Source organism: Arvicola amphibius, chromosome 12 (assembly GCF_903992535.2).
Source record: "Arvicola amphibius chromosome 12, mArvAmp1.2, whole genome shotgun sequence".
Classification (NCBI taxonomy): domain Eukaryota; kingdom Metazoa; phylum Chordata; class Mammalia; order Rodentia; family Cricetidae; genus Arvicola; species Arvicola amphibius.
In genome coordinates, this window is record NC_052058.2 from 18,888,189 (window position 1) to 18,911,306 (window position 23,118).

A 23,118-nucleotide genomic window follows, 5' to 3' on the forward strand; every position below is an offset into this window, starting at 1 on the left:
GTAAGGTCATCAGTATTCTGAGAGATACGATAGGCTATTCTATTAAATTTCTAATTCTTATTCCTCTACTAAAAATTAGCTTGGAGGTTGCCTTTGTTTATGTTTTGATTTCTGATTGGCCTTTCCCACCTATTATATGTATGTTAATTTTATTTATTTATACTTATTAATATATACATATATTAAGTACATACATTAAAATGTATTTCATATAAGCAATATATATTTGAGTTTTGTTTTTAAATCAGATAAACTCCATCTTCTAGCTCTGCCATTTACTATTGACATTTGATGTGACTGTAATATTAGATTTGTCTCAACTATGTTATTATTTTCTTATAGTTTGTTCCTATTTCTGTCTTCCACTCTTTTTCTACCCTTCTGCTGGTTTGTTTTCACCGAACATCTCTTGGATTTGCACCTTTTATGCTTTCAGTCTTTGTTTACTTTAATTTCTATATTTATGAATGTCTGCACTTCTATATCTGGCCCATTTCTCATTACTAAGGTTCATGATTGTTGCTTTGTTTCTTGGGACATCAACCATTTCCTTCTCGTGCCATCCTTTCTCTTTTTCTTCCTAAGGTTGCCCTGGAGTCTGTGACATCCATAGTACACAATTAACAGTAGTATAAGTAATCCATAAGAACAAAACAATACTAATTTCTCTCTAATCCCTTGCTTATTGCTTTCTTTTTTATTTAACTTATGTACAAGAGTATATATGTGTACACATGCTCAGCGATGTTGTTGACATTGTAACAGATGCCAATTGATTAGATCACTTAAATTAAGGAAATGAAGTCTTTTTTAACCCCTTTTCTTCATACTTTCCTTCTTATGAATACACCAATCTCACACACAGGTCTTCCCTTGCTTTGAAGGGCTTTTCCTCGTATTCCTGGCAAGCAAGCCGATGCAGAACAAATTCCTTTTACTTTTGTTTGCCTGAGAAAGTTTTAACTCTTTATTTTTATTAATTTATTTACTTTATATAGGGTCTCATTTATTTCAGAGTGACCTGAAAGAGGCTGGTGGGCAAGCATGATTTTGAGTTCCTGTTAAAAGTGATGGACTGCAGGAATGCCCTGCGACCCTTGATGTTCTTTATACTTCAAGAGTAATTTTAAAAATAACGTGCACAGAATCCCAAGCTGGTTCTTTTTGTTTGGATTGTTTGCTTTTTTCTTCTCAGCACTAAATATTTCATGCTATGCTCTTGCTTGCATGATTTTGGGAAAAGTGTGAACTTGTGTTGCTCTTCCTTATATGTTATTAGGAAATATTTAACTCAATTGCATATTAGGCAGATATTTTATTAGGCATCCCTAACAAAAGCCTTTCTCCAACTACAAAATGGAAGGAAGGAAGGAAGGAAGGAAGGAAGGAAGGAAGGAAGGAAGGAAGGAAGGAGAGAAAGAAACAAAGTGTCCCACAGACTAACCCACAGGCCCCCAGATGGGGGCATTTTCTTAATTGAGGTTTCCTCTTCCCACATGATTCTAACTTGTGTCAAGTTTACATGAAACTAGACAGCATAAAACATATTCAAAACATATTAAACAACATATTGTTATACAAGTGTATCATAAATTATATACCCGTGAAAGTTATATGATACGTTCACCTAGTAACAGCCCCTCTCTATCTGGTTGCCTGTTGGGAAGTGTGCCTAACTACCAGTCTGTGGGACGTTTTTTTATCATAGCTATTGATGCAGCAAGTGGTCCTGTAGGTGTGTAAGAAAGCGGGCTGAGCGAGCTCTGTGGAACAAACCAGTAAACAGCATTCCTCCATGGCCTCTGCATCAGTATCTGCCCCCAGGTTCCTATCACGACTTCCCTGGATGATGGACTGCAAGCTCTAAGATGCAATTACACCTCCCCACTGCAACTTGGTTTTGGTCATGATGTTTTATCGCAGCAATAGAAACCTGACTAAGACAAGTTACTCCACGTTAGAAATTTCCCATGTGCCCATTTGTGATTCCTGCTTCTGCCATCAACCCTAGGCAAACAGTGAAGCTACATTTTGTCTCTATAAATCTGTCCTTTGAGGTGTGTCAAAAAATGGAATTACACAATATACAGAGTTTTTACTAAGCCTGTGTCCCTTAGAATGTTTTTGAAGTTTATCTGCCATTATAAGTATCTTAAAGACTTAAAAATTCAAATGCTATAACTAGTTATTAGGAAATATTTAACCAGATTGAAAATGAGTCAGATATTACTCAAGCTCATAGTTCTATGAGAACACCAGTTGGTGTGCTTATGATAGATAAAATATGATTGGCTACATACAGATTATAAGCAGAGTTTGCTGGCTAGCTAAAATGATTCTGAAATGTAAACTTTTACCAATAAAATAATGCTTAAAATATAGATACAGGTCTATTGACTTATTACAATACATTAGACCAATGAACGAGTCTTTGTAGTGCTGGGAATAGAAGCCAGGGTCTCACGAATGCTAGGCATGTGCTCCAGCTTCGCTATGTCCCCAGTCCCCACTAAACAACAGTTGGGTATGCCTCCTGTGAAGAGGATGTATCAATTTACATGTATAGGATGGACTTTTGTTTTACCCTAAAGTCTAACTAGCCCTGCCACACCAAGGGGACAGCTAACTTCTGATATTTCTGCAAAACTACTCTGAACATTATAAGGTTGCGGTGGGCCTATCACTTTAAGCATGCTGAGGGTCCCAGAATGCTTATGTAGATACACGGTTGTACTTACAAATTGTCCTCAAGTCTCTTCAAGGATTCCAAAACCAACGAATGAACACTGTCTAAGGAGCAGGATCCGAAGCAATTGAGAGCTGGGATGTATCTGATTTTCATAACCCAGTCATTATGCAACTTCCTCTTGACACTGGGAATGAAAGGGGGGGTGGGGTTGTTATGTTAGACACATCTTTTCTTCTGTTTAGCATCTCACTTGGTTTGGATCAGGTTGTAACTGTGAACTCCGCTAAGTCTACAGGTGCGCTGGAGCCCTCCGTATCACACCACGTTCAGCAGTTCCACTGGTCTTCGTCTAGCATAGCTAAAGTGTAAAACGAAAATAACTTTACAAGGCTCCTGTTAAATCTTGAGCTATGACTTCAGAAGCAAAGGTGTGACTCAATTTGATTAGATTTAGAATCGCTTAGGAAACAAACCTCTAGATGCGATGTGAAAAGATGTTTAGCTGAGGAAGGAGGAACCACCTTTCCTCCATTCCATTCCATGGGCTGGCATCTAGGCATAAAAGCATGAACATCAGCATCCGTCACCCTGACAGCAGACATGTGACAAGCTTATGGTCCTGCCACATGTGTGGCTCCTCATGATGGGCTGTACTCCTTTTAAACCCAGCAGCAGAAAACATCCACCATGTGTGCCTCCTCATGTCGGGCTGTACCCTTCTAAACCCAGGGGCAGACTAAACCCTGCCTTCCCTAATTAATCTCTCAGATATTTTGTCACAACAACAGAAAAAGGAAACTAATGAGAAAAGGAACAATTTAGGAGGATCTCAGTGTAATATAGGCCATCTTCTTACTTTAATTAAAAAAAAATCTGAGCATCCACATGTGTTTAGCATAATGGGCATCACGTGGCTTCTATTTGAACAGACACATTTGAGACTCCAGGTATCAGCATTGAGCAGGTATCAGGAAGGGAGCACCTAGAGGAGACGCGTTCTTTCTCCCCCATCCTAGATTTTGTTTAATTGTGAACTCTTGATATTGGTAAGTTCTCTAATTTGTACAACGTTCCATATATCAGTGTTTTCTGGCCACGTCCTTACTGACTCAAAATGAAAAAATTCTGAGAATGTCAACTTCAGTAAAACTTTTACGATGGATACAAAATTTAACTGTTCTTCCTGGCTTATAATTCATCCCACCCCGCCCCATTCTCATTTCTGACATACTTATCTAATGAGTGGAGGAACTGACTATGGACTGAGGACCTTTCTGACAAGTAGCCCACCTATTAGTGGGGAAAAGGTTCTATTATCTGTGCCTATCACTACTGAAATGAGGAGCCCATAGTGTACAGGGCAGCGCACCACACAGGGACAGATATAAAACATAAAACACAGCCCAGATATAGGGGGTATGATATGGAGCTGTCTTCCTGACTGTGTTATTAGAGTTCCAGCAATATGGCTAATCTTAATTTAATGCGGCAACAGTCATATTGAGGAAAGGTCATGAACAGATGATTCATGTGTGTATATACAGTACAAATAAATAAGTACTAAAATAATAAGTGTGTATGTCTATGTGTCAGTGCATGTGGGTACAGGTGCCAACTGTGGCCAGAAGAAGGCATCAGGTCCTCTGGAGCTGAAATTAGGCATTTGTGAGCTGCTCAGCGTGGGCACCTTGGTCACAAGAGCCGTACGTGCTCCCAACTACTGAGCCATTTCTTCAGCCCAGGAGGATGTTTTTAATTTAACGCTGAGCTCAATTAAGGAATATTAACTCCTTGTCTCTCATATTTGCAATACAGATTTATTGAAATATATTTAAGTTTTTAAATTTATTCTTTCAAAGTCTTGGAAACTTAATTTGGCAGATAGTCAAATCTATCAAATTATTTTCTTTAAAAATCTGTAACTATTGCTTTTATGTTTAGAAACTTTCTTATTTAGTTGCCAGGAAATAGTCATAAATACACAAAAATATACATTTTGCTGTTTCTTTATGATGTCACTTTTTAGTTTATCTCACTCTACCAGTTACCTATAGATTTTAATAGCCAACGACACTTGAATTTCAGTTACTAATTATGCCTCCCTTATTTTCTTGGAAGTTTCTTGAGATGAGAAGTGTATCTTCTTTCACTTTTAAATGTACTGAAACAATGTCTTGCTATGTAGCTCATGCTAACCTGGAGTGCCATATATAGTCTAGGCTAGCCTCAAACTCGTGATTCCTCTGCCTGGGAATATAGGTGTGACCCTCCACGCCTAGATTAGGCATGGCTTTTAATTCTCAAAAGTACTGTGGGTCTTGCATCTCATTTCACTCTATGACTATAGAACTGAACAATGTCCCCAATTCACGTGATGTCCTTACCTTTTAAAGTTCTTGGAGTCTAGGACCTGGGTCTGTAATTTCTTCTTTGTTTTTGCCTGCTTTAATCCAAAGTCATCGCTGTTTACAGTGAACCTGTTCACAAAGCCCCCATCATCTCCCAGGAGGATGTCATCTCTGCAGAGCTGGTCAGGGAGGGGCACCACGCACACGCACAGCAGGCAGTGGTCCATGGGCTTGATGACAAAATAGTGCTCCTGGAAGCACAGGAGTGTTGTGAATGAGATACACTCTAACTGCTGCACATGGTCGGGGTTTTAGCTCAGTAGCAAGTAGCAGAGCACCCGTTCAGCGTGCAGGAGGTGCTGAGGTCCATCCCCAGTATCGCACAGACACAAAAACAGAGACACACATATACACACACAGAGAGAGAGACACAGATGCACAAACAAAGACACACACACATGCACTCATATATGTGCATTCATCCACGCACACACCCACAGGTTGGGAGATGAAAAAAAAATTTCATTTTTTTTCTGTGCTGTTTCTCATTTTAGATCCAACACTGATAGAGGAACTTGGAAAATTTAGGCAAAAATTAACCAAATAGAAGTTAAAGCTGTGAACCCAGAAAAGAAGGAGAGCTACTCTCTCAGCCTGGGTGAGTTTGGGATCTTAGGAATTGCACCTGTGAATGCCTTCTCCTGACTTTGTTTGGAAATACTGAGCTGGCCTCAAACTCCCCTGTATTTTAGAGTGATCTTACACACACACACACACACACACACACACACACACCACCTCTCCCTCTCAAGTGCTGGGATCTCAGGTGTGCTGCTGCCTACTGTGCCTGTTTTACGGAATGCTGGAGGTTGAAGTCAGGTTGAAGCCTCATCCATGCTTGGTAATGCTCTTGAATTTTATACAGAATTATCAGGAGAAAAGTATTCTAATATCCACGACTGTCTATAACTATCCAACAAGCACTTGCAAGCCAATTCTGTAATATTAAATGGGTTCACTAAGCTAGGCAGCTATTGTTGCTTTTCTAGACCTTACTATCCTAAGATAGAAAAATGGTAGATAAAAATTTTTTGCTATTTTTCCATTTCTTTAGAATGGGTGAGCGCTGATATATTTACAGGCTCCCTGAGCCACCAACTAATGTGCAGAGAGCACTAACTAAGCGCAAACATTGTTCCAGGCATGGCTGAACAAGATGAGCACAACAAAGCTTCCTACCCTGTGGAAGCTACCCTGCAAGCAGAGAGGACAGAGAGTGAGATGGAGCCCGTATTAGGCTAGTACTGTTTATGTTCCATGGGCAGAGGTGGTAGTGGGGTGTGTGTGTGGGGGTGACCTTTGATCTGGGACTTAAAACTGCTAGAAAGAGAAGGAAGAATTAGAGGGGAAGGAGCTCCAGATTAGAAGATAAATGTAAAAAGGGAAGAGAGGGGAGAAACTGCAGGGCCTTGTCTCACAAAGACAGGAGATGGAGGTGTCAGATATAAGGGTGTTCAGGAGGGAAAGAGGGAGGAAAAGGAGGGGAAGGAAAGATAGAAGAGAAGAGGAAGCAAGGATTCAGCAGGAGGGAGGGAGAGAGGGAGCACGAGGAGAATAGGGAAAAGCCTGAATACTGTGAGGAACGCAGGGACAAGCTGGCAAGGCCAAGACAAAGGTCAGCAGGAACCACAGATGGCTCAGCTGAGCTTGCAGGTTCTCTTCTGTGATGGTGTACTGAGGGTTGTGTTCTCCCCAGCAGTGCTCAGCCACTGTGTGCAGCACAAAGAGCTGCAGCAGCAATGCCTTTCCCAGTTGAAGGTTACAGCTGGAAGCCAGCAGGGGGCAAAGATGGCCCTGGTGCCCAGCTGTCCCACCTAGGGTGTAGGCAGGAGGGAGTGATTCATGAGGGACTAGAGATAAAGAAGAAGCTTCTCTGAGTTAAAAATTAAGTGTGCAAACAGGAGATCCTGAAAAAAATTAAAAAGAAAAAAACCCAGCACAAAGTCCAGGAGCTGGAGTTAGCATTCTGAGACAAAGGTTTCTGAGTCAGCTAAGATCCTATGAGACTTTATACACTATGTCCTTTCTAAGGATGCTGGGCTGGGGGGAAAGGCTTTGCACTTGATAACAAGCATAATCAAAAATATAATGCTTGGACTTGTAGAAGGGTATAAAAGAGCAAATGAGTTTGCTGTGGTAGCAGGAGGATGCCTGGAGCCATGAGGACCAGTAAAGAGCTGAGAATGAGGGCTGTGGGGAGACTACCACCCAATCTCAGAAAATAACAAGAAACTAAAATCCAACAGCAACAGCAGAAACTAAAAGAATTACCCTTTCCCTCTCAAAACTGAAACCAAAATGAGGGCCGAATGAAGCTCTAAAAGAAAACTGCATTCCTCTTTCATGGCCTGGTGCTGATGCTGAACTCCATCTTAAGTGGTTACTTAGTAACTTCTCTCCGGTTCCAACAGTTACTCATTACACTGTGGCTGGGCTCACATCCTTACAGGGGTTTAACTTCAGTCCTCTCCCCACAGTACCTGGCTGCTCCCTTGAGCTTTATAATCCCAGACAATAATGGTCCTCTCTGTAGTGGCAACGATTCGCTTTAGCTGGCCCAGGTAATCACAGCCCGTGATCCAGGAGGTATCCTGATAGAAGAGCACACAGTTGGAGGAGGTAGGGCTAAGGATGATGCCCCAGTGGTAGAACACTTGCCTAGCACACATCAGGCCCTAGGTTCAGTCTCCAGTACCGCATGACAGAGGGGATAGGGAATCACAGTAGTTTTCCTTCTACCTCAAGGTACTGGAAGGTAGGAAGAAAGTTACTGACATTAGAAATCCCATGTGGTAGCAGAGCCTACAGTACATCTCATTGGAGTGGCATAAGGAAAAGAAAAGGGTCGCTCCATTCTGCCTTGTTTCTCAGTACCTGTAGCTGGAGACTGATTCAGCTAATGTGGGAATTGCTCCTTGGAAGAGCAGGATGGCTGGACAAGCAGCCAGCTTTTGCACCATTCATGTCCGTGAGACCATTTATTTCCACGCGCAGCTAGAAGCAGGGCTCTGATTAAGCAAGTGCTCCTGCCTTGCTGCCTGCTAATGCTTTCATCTAGAAAAGCCCTTAGTGCTCAGACATCCATCTGATCTAAAGCTGAGGCTCATCGCCTCTCTTGGGTCTCAGCTCAAGTCTGGAAGCTTTAACAGCATCAACGGAAGCGGCAGGCAGCACGTGAATCTTCCATAAAACCACCAGGAACCCAATGGGTTTGTTCCATTACAGAAACAGAGGCTGAGAAGTTTAACAAGAACCGGGGCTCCTTGACCAGGTAGTGTGTTGTCTCTTGGTAGTTTAGTGAATTCGCTGGGTGCATGCATACAGGGATAAAAAAACAAACAAACCTCTAATATTCCTGCATCTCTCGTAAATCATCAGGGTAGGAGTGCGGGTGGACCAGAAAGCCAGCAACCACAGCTTTATATCTGCTACCAAGTAACTGCACATCCTAGTGACATGCAATCTGCTGCCAAGTAACTGCACATACTAGTGACATGCACTCGGTTCCCAAGTAACTGTACATTCTAGTGACATGCAGTTGGCTCCCAAGTAACTGCACATCCTAGTGACATGCAATCTTCTGCCAAGTAACAGCACATCCTAGTGACATGCAATCTTCTCCCAAGTAACTGCACATACTAGCGACATGCAATCAGCTCCCAAGTAACTGCACATCCTAGTGACATGCAATCTTCTGCCAAGTAACTGCACATACTAGCGACATGCAATCAGCTCCCAAGTAACTGCACATCCTAGTGACATGCAATATGAATCACAAAATTGCACTGCAGTTTTTATGGCATTTTTCAAGCTGAAAATGTTCTCAAATTATTTCCATGTTGTTCTCATAACTTGAAGCATCAATTTTTCTTTAAAAACAATATTTAATTAAAACTCAGAAGCTTTTAATTAAAATTCCAAGAAGTAACTAGTTTCCCAGCAATTCTCTGCAGATAACTGAACTCCAGGAAGTAACACTTGGGTCTTTGCTATTATCCAAGGCTTAGTTTTGATCCTAGTCAGTAAACGTAAAATTTACTATCTTTATCATTTTTAAAAAGTTTCACAAACGTTTGTGTAGGGTGTGTGTTTGCGTGTGGGTTCAACAAGGCATTTGTCAGGATGCTCATGCGGAGGACACAGGACAGCCTCAGGTGTCAGTCCTTTTCTTCCTTCTTGTTGGAGAGACAGGGTCTGTTGTTCGGTGCTGCATATAGCAGCCTCGCCGACCTGAAGCATTCTTCATCTCTCCTGTTGCCACTTCCCATATTATCCCCATGTAAGCACAGGATAACATACACACTGTGGTGTCCAGCTTTACATGGGTCCTAGGGCTTCAAACTCAAGTCTTCATACTTACACAGCGATCACTTTACCCCCTGAGCCGTCTCACCAGCCCTTCATATGCAAGGACTATTCAAGCTTGCATGTTTTGAGGTTTTTGAGTAATCTGTGGAAGAGTCATCACCACAGCCCTAACTTTGACTTACTCCAAAATCTTTTCATGTACTTACTGTAACATTGGTGCTGGTCTGAATTCTCATCTGTGAGTAAAGATGAAACCGAGTTAGAACTTCAGTAAGAATAAGAAAGCTATGGTGACGCACAATCTCACTTGACATCTCACCCGCCGAGAGAATTTCCTTCCCACTTCAACCTCAGAGTCACCTAACTGTGAAGTAACACACTTGGTTTGTAGGGATCAAGACTTTCCACCTTTATGACTGATGCTTGCTCACAGTGTCCTCTTTATATTATTATTATTATTATTATTATTATTATTATTATTCCACAAGCAAATACCTCATTTTTAGCTATTCAGAACAATATTTGGTATGAAAAGTTAGAAATGCAAAATAATACAGCAAGGACAAGAGTGGCCCAAACAGTGCTAAATAGAGCAATAGGGACAAATGGACAATGTAGGAAAATATAGCACATTTCATTTGAGAGACTTCTCTTCACATTACCTGATATCTTTGAAACATTCTGTCTAGTGGCCTTCCATATAAGCATCTATGAATGGTGTCCTGGACACCGGGTTATGTGTCCTAATATGTCCCGTACAGAGAACTAGTAGGTAGCAATGCCTCACACCCTGGATGCATGATGACCACCCTCTGGATGAAGGCAGCAGCTGAGGTATCCCAGGGATGCAGATTCTTTGGCATCATTCAAATGGCTTAGAAATGGCTTTCCTGAAGGAATGTGTTATATGAACCAAAAAGTAGGGCAGGGAGAGTTCTGGGATTGTCTTTCATGTAAGCCACAGACCATTTTTCATCAGAAGAGTGCCAAGATGCCTTCCACCCAGGGTCTTATTTATGGATGGGAAGGCATTTAATTGCAGGCTAGAGTGCTGTGGTTTCCTCTTTTACTTTCTGTGGTGGTTAGCATCCTCAACTTGAAGAATCTCCTAGGAGATGGGGAAACTGAGAGGGATGATTTAAATTAAGGTTTGCCTCCTCTGAAAATGTCTATGAGGGATTGTCTTGATTGACTAATTGATGTATGAAGGCCCATATCAATCACTCCCTGGGCGGGATGGGCGGCACCACTCCCTGGGTGGGGCCACTCCCTGGGTGGGACCACTCCCTGGGTGGGGCCACTCTTTGGGTGGGACCACTCTTTGGGCGGGCCCACTCTTTGGGCGGGCATTCTTCATGACAGAAGATTGCAAAAGCAAGTTGCACACAGCAGCATTTAATGTTCTCTTCTGACACCTGACAGTTAGCACCTGCATCAAGCTCCTGCTGCCTTGACCTGAGCATGGCAATGGGCCATGCTTCAATCGCGAGTCAGAAGAAACCCTTCCTTTCTTCAGTGGCTTCTGTCATATATTTAACTTCAATGGGAACAACTTAAAGTCACCTTCCTTTCTTCATCACCTTCTGCAGGAATTCTAGTTATTAATGGTATTTCCACTCTGTTATCGCCAAGAAAATCCTTAACATGACTCTTTATTCCTCAGGAAAAGTCTAAATTATGTGTTTATCAATTAAAAGCTATTTGGAGTTATTAATGACTGCTTTTAAAATGTGGTCACTGTGACCTCTACAGGGATTCATAGGATTTCCTCCCATAATGAATCATCCGTGCTTAAGGAATGTAACATGAAAAATAGTATTTGTTTTGAGTGTATCAAATCTTAACCTAATTTTAAAGCAATCTTTTCCTTCCAGTCCCATTGTGTGTGGGAGGGGGAGGGGAGATCAAGAATGTGTACGTATGGTATATGTGTACAAGTGTGTGTGGATGCTTGTATATGTGTGTGCACCCACGAGGACAAAGGAAGACATAGGTGTTCTACTCTATCACCATAAAACCTTACTTCTTTAAAACTGGGTCTCCTCTCTGAACCCTGAAGCTCCCCACATTCAGTTATGCTGGCTGCCCAGTAAGCTTCCAGGATCCACTTGTCTCTAATCCCCCCAACTAGTATTGTGGTTAGATATGTGAGTATACTATTTTTTAAATTCTATCTATCTATCTATCTATCTATCTATCTATCTATCTATCTATCTATCTATCTATCTATCTATCTATCTAGTTAGTTTTGCAAGACAGTGTTTCTCTATGTAGCTTTGGAGACTGTCCTGGCATTCGCTCTATAGATTAGGCTGGCCTCGAACTCACAAAGATCTGCTCACCTCTGCTTCCCAAATGCTGGAATTAAAGGTATGCGCCACCAACACCCAGCTCATGCATGCTACTTTTATCTGAGTACTTGAAATTCAGTCTCAGGTGATCATGCCTCTCTGACAAGTGTCACATCTTTGCCCTCTCCAGTTATTTCTTTCTTTCCTTTCTTCCTTCTTTTCTTTCCTCCTTTACTTCTTTCCTTCTGTTTTAGGAGCTTGTTACATTATTCTATAAGCAGCCAAGGTGGCTTTCTGTGTGTTTGTGTGCTTCCATGTGTTCAACTATAAACTTCTCTGTGGTGTTGCTTGTTTTGTTTGGGTGTCTGTGAAGCATCTCAGAGGAACAAACCTCACTTTCTCATAATCAAGGACTACTTTACAGAGCCAATCATTTTCCTCCTCGCTGTGTTTTATAGATCCCAACTTAGCCCTATTTTTGAAGAAATAAAGGTCCATATTGAAGAGGGAACAAATGTTCTTAGGGAGAAAGGAAAAGATGGAGAAGGGTTTTGTATAAAAAGAGGCCAGTTATCTGAGACTTTTGTTGTTGTTGTTTTTGGTTTTGGTTTTTCTTTTCGAGACAGGGTTTCTCTGTAGCTTAGAAGCCTGTCCTGGAACTAGCTCTTGTAGACCAGGCTGGCCTTGAACTCACAGAGATCCACCTGCTTCTGCCTCCTGAGTGCTGGGATTAAAGGTGTGCACCACCACTGCCTGGCAGAGCTGTTATTATTATTATTATTATTATTATTATTATTATTATTATTATTATTCTCCAGAATCTGCTGGGTGCTCACAGTGAGGCTAGCACAGTAGGTGTATTCATGCATTTAACCAGCACAATGATGTGGCGAAGAAAAGTCTGTTGTTCTGGATGAGATCTGGGGCTGGAGACATTAAATACCACACCCTGCTATGTCTGTAGAAGGCTGGACAGCCGCCACCGTCTACCCACCCAAAACCACAGACTCTATCCACATACTGAAAGCCACAGACTCTGTCCACACATACAAAGCCCAGTACCCAGATGGCCCTTCCCTAACAATCTCATTGCCCTAGCTGTGATCTTCTGGAAAACGCCCCGAGTTGAGTGTTATTGAAGGATTAAAATTCATATTGGAAATGATGATTATTTCAAATACATTTTTCTTATATAAAAATGCTCATCATTGTCTTCAGTTAAAAATAAACTTTGAATCTTTACTCTGTATGTAATAGCAAGAATGCATCCTGTTTTCACAATAAAGAATATGGGACATATTGCCATGCACTCTTTTGGAATATTCATGTCTCTACTTCATAATCAAATTTGATCATCATATTGTCTGTTCTTCTTGATGTAAAGACACGAGGCCTATGAAGTCCCTTATTCAACATCACAGAAAACCAGGGACACCTGAGGCATTTCTTCTACTCCATGTCCACAACCCTCCCAGCATCTTCTATTACCCAGCTGACATGTGCTCAGGGTTTTATCCAGGAAATTATCCAGATTGACCCTTACACAGTGGACACCATGTGATTCACTACAACACTTTTGAGAAACAAGACCATATGCAGCTATCAAACCTCAGCAATCACCTCAGGGCTCAGTGATCCCCGTAGTTTATTTTTTAAATAATACCGAAATGCTGTTGTGTTTTCTGAAGCATTTGGATAACGCATAGATAAAACGCAGGAAGAGAAAAGGGAAGGGTTTGAAAAGCTTTCAAATTACCTGACTGTTAAAGACGGTTATCATTCCTTTCTGAGATGCTGTTATCAATAAGTCTAGCTGTGGGACCTTCACAATGCATTTAATCACATCTCGTCTTCTACTACCTATCAAAAGCACATGATTAATGTCAAATTCCAGAGGTCCTAAAATTCATTCGTTATTGATCTAAAACAAGAAAAAGAAAGAAAAAGAAGGCAGCCAGCATTTTACAAGAAGCCCCGAGTTACTTAAAACATAGACTAAGGCCATAAAAACCCTGCAGCTACTGCTTGATTTTCTATTATCCTTAGAGATGTAGTATAAATATAGAACATTTCAGCTAAATATGGTGCATGAACTTCCAAACTACTTGCAGCTCTACATCCTGACATTCACCCACACCCTTCAGAGTGCGCGTGCACGCACGCGCAAACACACACACACACACACACACACACACACACCACTATGGGCACATTTCACAGAGAATGGGTTTTCTAACCATCATGTGCAATCATTCTCCTTTGAGGCTTTCTGCATGTCTTGGCAGTCTTTTCTTTGAAGTGTCACCATCGCGGTCTACACAGACTAAAGTCCTAACACCATCTCAGGCTTTCCATTAGAAAAGAATCAAACTGCTTTGATGCTATTTTAAGACTTCTGAAAGTATCTTGTGCATTCAGTAAAACAACACGAGATACTTTGATGCTACCCTGCCCACCCACAGTCTGAAGGACAAAGCTGTATGCATAATACTTTTCAGGGTGAGTTAACTTTTGTTTCTTTAGATTTTAGTTTGTGTGTAGCCCAGGTTGGCCCTGAACGCATGGCTTTCCTCTTTTTTTTTTTTTTTGTTTTTTTTTTTTTTTTTTTGTTTGTTTTTTTGTTTTTTTTTGTGTTTTTTTTTTTGTGTTTTGGTTTTTCGAGACAGGGTTTCTCTGTGGCTTTGGAGCCTGTCCTGGAACTAGCTCTTGTAGACCAGGCTGGTCTCGAACTCACAGAGATCCGCCTGCCTCTGCCTCCCGAGTGCTGGGATTAAAGGCGTGCGCCACCACCGCCCAGCTATGGCTTTCCTCTTGTCCCGAGAGCTGCAAATACAGACGTGCGCCGTCATGGTTTGTTTGTGGTGATGGAATTTTTGTCATTGTAAACACTTAAAGAAGAACGGACATGAGCAGAGTCTATACTCCAGTTAGGAGTACACATAAGAGAAAATAACAGATGAGGCTGGAGAAGTGTGTCCCTTTCTTCACTGCTGGATCCCCAACATTCAGACCCACACCATAGATGCCATTCCAACTGAGCTGCATCCCCACGTTGCACATTGCGATGCATTTGTTAAAGGAACACCGGACTCAGCCTAGGGTGCTCCTTTCATCTCAGAAAGTGGAATATAAGGCTGAGAGACAGAAAGCGCCTCTAGGCTTTATCTTGCCTCCTGACCCTCTCCCACCCTGGGCAAACAAACAGGGAAGAAAACCCAAAGTGCAGCGGGATGGAAGTGCCCAAGTCCCATGGTCAAATTTTAAAACAATAACAACAACAACAAATGACATCTGGAAACTGGAGAGGTCCTATGATGTCCCTTACCGGCTCAAACTTGCTTTCAAAGAAACTGTCTACGGAAGACTCAAGGATAGCAAGTTGGGAGGAACTCTTCAAGAAGATTGTAAAGACACACGATTGCATCTGGTGACCCTGGAACACGTGCTAATACAGAGACTTCCTTGGAGACCTGAGCCTCTTTACAGGCTGACTTCTTTCCCCCCTCACCTTCACTAGTGTCTTTCAGAGCTAGGGTGATCTTCCAGTTTCAACAGCAGATAGTGTCTCTGGAAACTGAGCCCAGACTGCTACTTGTGAGGAACTGAGTGAGTGCATGAAACGAAAGGTGATCCTTCAGAAAGAGTATGTTCCCGGAGCTCAGTTGTGAGAAAAATGGTAAAATTCACACTGACTTAGAAAGAAAATGTACAAATCACCTGAAATCACAATTCGCTGTTTTCTGGACACAAGGAAAACCAAATTTTCTTCATCCATCTGCGAAGTAAACGAATCTTCCTCGGTGGAGAAATAGCCAAAGATCTAAAATCCCAAACAAAGTAAACATGAGCAGCAGCTCAGAACTGGCTGTCAAGCGACAACAGATTCTGCGTCGGCTGAATTCAAAGTCTAACTGAAATAAAATGTACCCGGTTTTCTGATGTCAGAGATGGCAGTGCCCTGGAAATAAGGGACACTCTGACATTCAACACACTTTTCACTGAAGAGGAGTGATTTCCAGAGAGGCACTGTCATCTTTTCTGTGGAGCAACCAACCACGCACCAAATTGGCGCCCTGGTCAGAACGAATGATCAATTACCATCTTGACCTTGTTAGAAAATGAAGTCAACCTTCATGGGGACAGGGCCTCAACTATGCACATTCACCATGAATGACTGTTCCTAACCATCATCTATCGATCTTATTGGGTCAGGTTCTTCATCCTGGCAGAGGGAAGCTTCAGAATATAAAAGATTTCAGGTTTTTTTTTTCTTTGATTAGCTGCCCACTTTTCAGGTGTTGAGCGAAAATTAGCTACCTTGCTATAAGAAGATATTCTCAGTATAAAAATTGATCTTTTTGAACAAATTATCAAATTGTGAAAGTTTTAAAATCAGAGGCATTTGGAAAACATCAGCAGCTGTGAGCCAGGCACAGTGATACAAACCTGTAACTTTGGGTATTAAGAGGTTGAGGTAAGGTGTTTGAGACCAGGATGAAGCCAGCCTCGCCTAGACAACACAGGAAAAATCTGTCTCAAAACCACCAGCAACAAAATAATACCTACTAGTTTATTAATGAGCAGAAATGAATGTTTTTTAACCTATTAATAAGAGTTTTAAAAGAAACAGGGAATTTTGAATGTCCTGTGCATGTCATTATGTCTTCCTCTATCACTATATTTTCTGAGACAGGGTCTCTTCCTGGGGCCGGAGAGCTCTGGGGATCCACCTGCTTCTGCCTGGTCAGCACTGGGGTTACAGCACACTGTGCCTGTGCCGCTGTGCTGACTTTGTGTGCATGCTGGAGACGCTGAGGTCAAGCTTTCATGCTTGTGCAGAAAGCACTTTTCCCATTGAGCCATCTCCCCAGCCCAACCACCTTCCTCCTGTTTTACTTTTTTTCTAATGCTACCGAAACAAATGGTCACAAATCTGACTTTATGGAAAGTCTCTTTATTAAGCCATAGTTCCATAGATTTGAGTCTGAAATGGGTTTCTGCAGGCTCCATCAAAGAGACAGTAGATGTTTGCACTCACTGGAGTCTTTGGGAAGAATCGGCTGTCAATTGTTCAGGTTGTTGGCATGAGGTTGATCTGTCTGTTGGCTGTCAGCTGACACTGCCTAGATTTCAGGGGCTTCTATTCAGTCCTGGACCCAAGTCCCTCCTTCTTAGCAACAGCAGAAGAGTTCCAAGTCTCCTCCATGTTTTGGATCCTTCCCCTCCCTATCTTATTTTGAAGGACTTTGAAGCACTTAGATAATCTAGGATAATCTCCCCAAATTAGGCACCTTAATCTCATCAGCAAATTCCCTTCACAGTCACCTAGAATGGCAACTGACTGTCCAAGTGGGGACCAGGACTCTTGGGAAGGAGGGCACTTTAATATGCTCTCATCGTATGAGCACTCTTCAGCACAATTAATACATTTTTGGTAGCCCATGAAACCCTAGATGGTGGTGTGCAATGATCATGTTCAGGTCACAAAGTGAAACGACCTTCGGGACCATGACTCCTCAGTTCCCTGTTAAAACAGCTCCAGTGTTTCTTGGGATAGGGGGATTTCACACAACACTACTTATTTTAAACCAGGTCCTATGTGTACAGTAACCTCCAATAGTTTACACACAGCCATTCTCCCTGACCCTTTGTTTCTGCAGAATCATTGTGGATGTGGCGACAGGGTGTGTGGTAAGTGAGAAGAGATGCGTGAGGAAGAGTGGGAGGGAGCAAGGCACCCCCGCAAGGCAGAATCACACACTTCAGGACTTGGAAATCAGTTTCAGTTTTCATTCTACTCTCGGCTAGTCACATGATCTCAAGCCACTGTTCGTTCTCTGTATCTGAGGTTTGCCCATCTGTTATTATTATATTTGATTATACCAAGTGCCAGACAGGAACTCAGTTGATGTCAACGTGTGAGAAATGGGATGCTAGGTTTCCAGGAACAGTATAGGAAATAGAACTTAGGTTCCTTTATGTCCTTGCCAGCTAAAAAATCATCCACTAAATACCGTTGTTGTCTGAGTGTCCAGCCATGCATTTTATCACGCGTATCCTTTAGTGCCATGTGGATGTTCACGCTACATCGACTCCTCCATAATTACCGATTTTGACAAGATATGAAAATTGAAACGTGACCAGTTGAAAAGAGGGCGGGGCTTAGGGAAAGTGGGAGGAGACAAGACACAGTAAAGGGAGGGTGAATATGACCCAAATACAAATGTGTGCAGTGTCATAATGAAACCCACCATCCTGTGTTACTAATATGTGCTAATGAAATTTTAAAACAGGCGATTGATTTTGCTACTTTCACTTATAAAAAACACTTTATCACATTGTTTAACAACTTCTCAAGGAAACCAAGTGCATCAAATCATTGAAAATTATTCAGGAAAATTTTTAGATAAAACAGGTAAACTACAGAAGAGGTGGCAAATCTCATTTTGAAAGGTTATGTTTCAAGGAGAAAATCTTATGATCAAAGAGAAACATCTCTTGTCCTCTTATGATAAACAGTAGCCTCAAGGATTGCTAGTTTCCTTCTTAAAAATTGCAAATCTCTGGCTAGAAATTGTAACACAATTTGAGCGTATTGCCGGCCTGAGTACTTTATGCCTACCAAATATATTATCACAAACAGCATTAATATTTTTTTAACAGTGCAACTTCCAGAGATTCCCCATCTTTCAGCAATTCCAAAAGAAATTTTGATTACTTAAGGAACATATGTTCAGTGTAGAACATATAGGGAAAATGAAAAGCAGGTAGATCAAATAAAAACTTGTGTGCAGCTTATTTTAATCTACTCTAGAACATTCTTTTAACATTTTGAAGTTAGAAAATATAATCTTAACTTTATAAAAATTCTCTTTAAATTTACCTTGGAGGGCATGATTGGCATCCCATGTGGTGTGTGTATTGTGACTCAGGTCTGAATTAGTACACAGTGTGCCCCTAAAAATCTCATTATATGCTCCTCGCTTGGTTTCCTTCCTGTTGCTGTGATAAAACATTCTGACAAAGCAATGGAAGAGAGAAGGGGCTTGTTCTGTCTAGCGTCTCCAGCAGTGTGGAGTTTATAATGGTGAGGAAGACCTGCCAGCAAGCAGGGTTGGCGTGGCGGTAAGAGCAGGAAGCCAGCTGGTCACCTTGCTTCCAAACTTAGAAGAGCAGCAACTAAACAAGAAGCTGGGCTAGGCTAAAATACCACAAGACTCCCCACCCCTTCAGGGACTCCCTTCCTCCCAGAAGTCCACAAACATCCAAACAGTCCCACCATGTGGGGATCAAGTGTTCAAACACCCAAGCCTCTGGAAGGCATTTCATATATAAACTACAAAAGCTGCCTGCTAGCAACACAGCCTTTTCACCGATTGGCTTTGTAAGTGTAAGGCAATCACGGCATTCAGATTTCTTTACACCTAGTTTTTCTCGTTAAATATTGCAGGGTCAGACATAGATTGTGTTTTCATTAGTTCTAAGATTCTACTCATCTAATAACGTAAGATTCTCCAAGTACACTTGCATCGAAACCTCAGAAAAGGACATCGCAATTTTTTGTGGCATTGCTATGATGCTAAGATTTATATTTTGGAATCAGATTTGTGCACTTTTGCCTGATTTTTGAAGAATGGCCTGATCAATGACTATTAACTCATAAGACACTTTATAAAAACCAGGCAATCAATATTGAAATGAAGTGAGTCTTCATCAGTTAATATTGACTTTCCATTTTACAGATGACAGAGCTGAAGCCCAGAAAGATTAGGTTGCAGGACTCGAAATAGCAACGCCCCTTGAGGGGCAGTGACTCATATGGTTGGTGAGAAAATGGTAGCGCAATGAAGGCGGAGCAGGCTGCGCAGATTCATTGAGCCTCGGCCATCTTCCGCATGCACAAAGTGCATTAGAGGCTGCTCACGAGCTGTTCTAGCAAAGCTACGAGGTTCGTAGGAGCCCGAAAGATGGGAAAGGATAATGGCATCTGAAATTGGTAGATGGAGGGCAATTTCTATGTGGCTTTCGAGAAGTCAGTCACCATTCTGGGTTTCTCTGTTCTCGGCCACACTATAGCAATGACGTGGTTTTCTACAATCAAAAGGAAAGATTTTATGGATGTAAGAGGATTATGTAAGACTAGAAGGAGCAGATGCCAGAGAATGAGACTCAAATTCCTCCTCTCTACAACCGAAAAAAAATGCAGATTTACTTTACAATCCTGCTCCATTATATTCAAAGATTTCCAGTTTCTCTGGGGCCCCAGGCACACACCTCTGCCACAGAGCACCGTCTCATCATTCGGCACATACGGAACATCACAGTCCTGGGTCCCTTCACAGTATGTGATTGGAAGCTTGCATTACTAAGACAGCAGTTTAGGCCATAAAAATGTAAAACAAATGCTTAGTGCTAATATATAAAAAAAGGATGCCCTTGAAATTGAATAAATCTGATGATAGTCTTTAGGTACATAGTTCCAGAGACCTAGGGAGGTGAGAGTGGATCTGAGGGGAACTGGGGGAAGGGTAAATATGGTCAAACTACATTGCATACAATTTTCAAAGAATTAATAAAAATATTATAATATATAAAAAGGCACTACCCCAAAATACAAATTAAAAACCTCACTTTGATAGCCAGGAATCGTTCATTCTGTTCTTATTTTGACATTTTCTGTGATGTACAATAGAAATATAATATAAACCATATATAATGTTAAATCTTATAGTATCTACATAAAACATAGAACAAAAATAAATCAACTTTATTAGTGTATTTTATTTAACTCAGCATGTTGAAAACCTAACTTCAACATATAATTACTGTTAAAAGTCATTGCAAAATGCTTTGCATTTTTCATACAATGCTTTTGAAATCCATATGTATTTTATACTTACAATACAGCTCGACTCAGACAAATCACGCTTCCAATGTTTGACAGCCCCGTGTGGCAAAGGTCTAGAGCATCTAAGGATTCACTCCCCGGATGCTATCTTACCTATCAGAGCTTTTGTGCAGTTCTAGTATAGAGTGCATGCACTGAGGATGAGCCCAGTGTTTCCCATTCTTCTTCCGGATGTCCTGATGTAGGTGCATGGTTGCGTCTGAACCATCCAGGCAGATATTATATGCACACCTCGGCCTACCTGCACCCAGTGGACTGGGTCTCCTATCCTTGGTAATATAGAAAAGGTGCTTTGAAGTTTCATTCAATGCACCCTGAGTCCAGTTCACTCTAATTTTAGCAACGGCAACAATAATGCATAGTGGGCTAGAAAAACACAGGCATCACTGCACAAAATTCAGTTAACCAAGCTGGAAATCTTTACCAAAAGACTATACCTAGAATTTCAAGACATCTTGGAAACTTGGCCCCAAGCACAGGATGAAAATGTCAGCTTTGGGCCCCTGCTATGTCATCCCAGAAAAAAAGCGAGTTGTAGAAGGGAGGAGAGAGAGGAGAAGGAGTGGAGAGGGAAACTTGACAATCAAAATTCTTTACCTTTGATATTTAAGTCTTAGGATATGCTTGTATTCCTTCCCACTTCTATTTTCTGCTAGATAACGTATTCTCATACATTCCCTAGGCATATCAACCTCTGCATGTGGCTGTATGCAGCCAGGGATAGCTACGAATGCAGCCCTACCCCAAATTGTAAACTCACTTCTAACATAAGACTTTTTGTCATTTTTATAACTCCATTGTATGGTAAGATTTGTGGATGACAGCGTTGTCTCTAAATGTCAAAAGGTTGGACGCATCTGAACTGACTCAGTTGGAAGCATGATGTTCAGCTATGTTCTGGAGACAGAAACTCGGTCCTAGTGCTTGCCCAGTGGGCTCTTAACTCACTGAGCTATCCCGTCACCTCTTATATTTCTATTGGACAGCATAAGCAAATGTCAACATAGAAAAAGAACAAATTGATCCTGACCATCAAGGACAGGTTTTTATCTGCAAACAACAGAAAGAACAAGAGACCTTTTGATATCAAAGTTGAGCAAAGAACTAAGTTAAAATCACGTTTCAGTTCTTAAAAAAGAAAATGAAAATTGAACATACTTTGGGAATTTACTGAGTGGTAGAATCTTTGCTTTAGTATGTAGCTAGTCAAGCTTTGTAGGTATTCATGAGCAGTCTGTGGGAAAGGTTCCCAATTTGCACAAGGTCTTTTGTGAATTTTATTGTCAAAGCTTTTATGAGATTTGTTACACAGTTATTAAGGATAGATACAAACTTTCTCATTAGCGTTTTTAATGTCTTAATGTAGCTGTCTGGTTTTGCCTAAGCTTTCAATGGAGGGTTGAGTATCTGAGCCCAGGTTCAACCCCTGCTTAGAAAGCCAGGAGTATTTACAAGAATGAGTAAAAAGGAAGATACACTGAAACGCAGTTACTGGAGTGTTGGGGTATTGTTTTTTTAGGCAGAAAGGGTGTAAACCCTGTCAACAACTTGGAACTTAGACACATTCTTTCTCAGAGGGTCTCCAATGAGACCACAGCCTAGCTAACTGCTGACTGCAGCTTTATGAGACTTTGAATGAGAATTTCCCAGGACCATTTCCCAGACTCCTTGTCAATGGAAACTATGAAACATGCATGCTTTCTTAAATTACTAAATGTGTAGTGATTTGTTCTAGACACAAAAGGGGGAAAAAAGAAAGAAAACCAAAAAACAGGCACCTTTATCAGTTAATTCCCTTTAATTTTTAATTTTTCGTAATTCTTTTAAAAGTAGGGGCAGTTGCTGGATTTTTATCAGTTGTCTTCCTTATTTTTATTTTATTTAATCTTAAAGACCGGGAGGCAGTAATCTTCTGAAAAAGAGCCAGGTAGTAAGCAGTGAGGGTCACAGGCCACTGGCTGGCTGTCAAGGCTGTTCATCCCTGCTACTGTGTCTCACAACACCTGTAGAGTGTGAGCAGATGATTGGACCTTGCTGTGCCCAATGAGCTGGTTATAAAATCTGCATGTGTCCAGCTGTGGCCTTGGGTTTTAGTTTGCTGCCCTCTGCTAAAATTATAGCATTGATTTTCCCCTTAAATCATTAAAAGAAATCTGCGGTTTTTCTAATACTGAACCATCCCCATTTTCCTACTCAGAATTTTTTTTTTTTAGTGTACTCCTGGAAATTACTTTTAAATGTTATTTAAAACTTTAGCATTTCTGTTCATAAATAATATTTGCCTCTTGTTTTCTTTGTTCAACTCTGTTATTTTAGCTTCATAAAATGATCTGGATAGCTGTTCAATTTTTTAGCATAATAGTAAATAAGATATTCATAGGAATAATATTCTCTTAAGGTTATAGCAGCTTTTTGTTTTTAAGTTTTTTTCAAAGGTAATTAGTAATTTTTGCTTTGACTGGTTTTGGGATTTGGGCTGTCTTGTATTATGAGTTTCAAATTTTTATTTCACTG

At 41.1% G+C, this 23,118-nt stretch overlaps 1 protein-coding gene across 1 annotated transcript in view; it reads right to left on the reverse strand.

Moving 5' to 3' along the window:
• The window catches only part of Wdr64 (WD repeat domain 64), a 100,181-nt gene that overhangs the window by 66,024 nt on the left and 11,039 nt on the right, over window positions 1-23,118 (reverse strand). The window contains exons 3-8 of the mRNA XM_038349514.1: window positions 15,414-15,516; window positions 13,453-13,556; window positions 9,612-9,641; window positions 7,578-7,688; window positions 5,074-5,288; window positions 2,739-2,873 (exon numbers count right to left, since the gene is read on the reverse strand). Coding sequence (XP_038205442.1) covers window positions 2,739-2,873; window positions 5,074-5,288; window positions 7,578-7,688; window positions 9,612-9,641; window positions 13,453-13,556; window positions 15,414-15,516 — 698 coding nt within the window. The remainder of the gene's footprint in view (window positions 1-2,738; window positions 2,874-5,073; window positions 5,289-7,577; window positions 7,689-9,611; window positions 9,642-13,452; window positions 13,557-15,413; window positions 15,517-23,118) is intronic.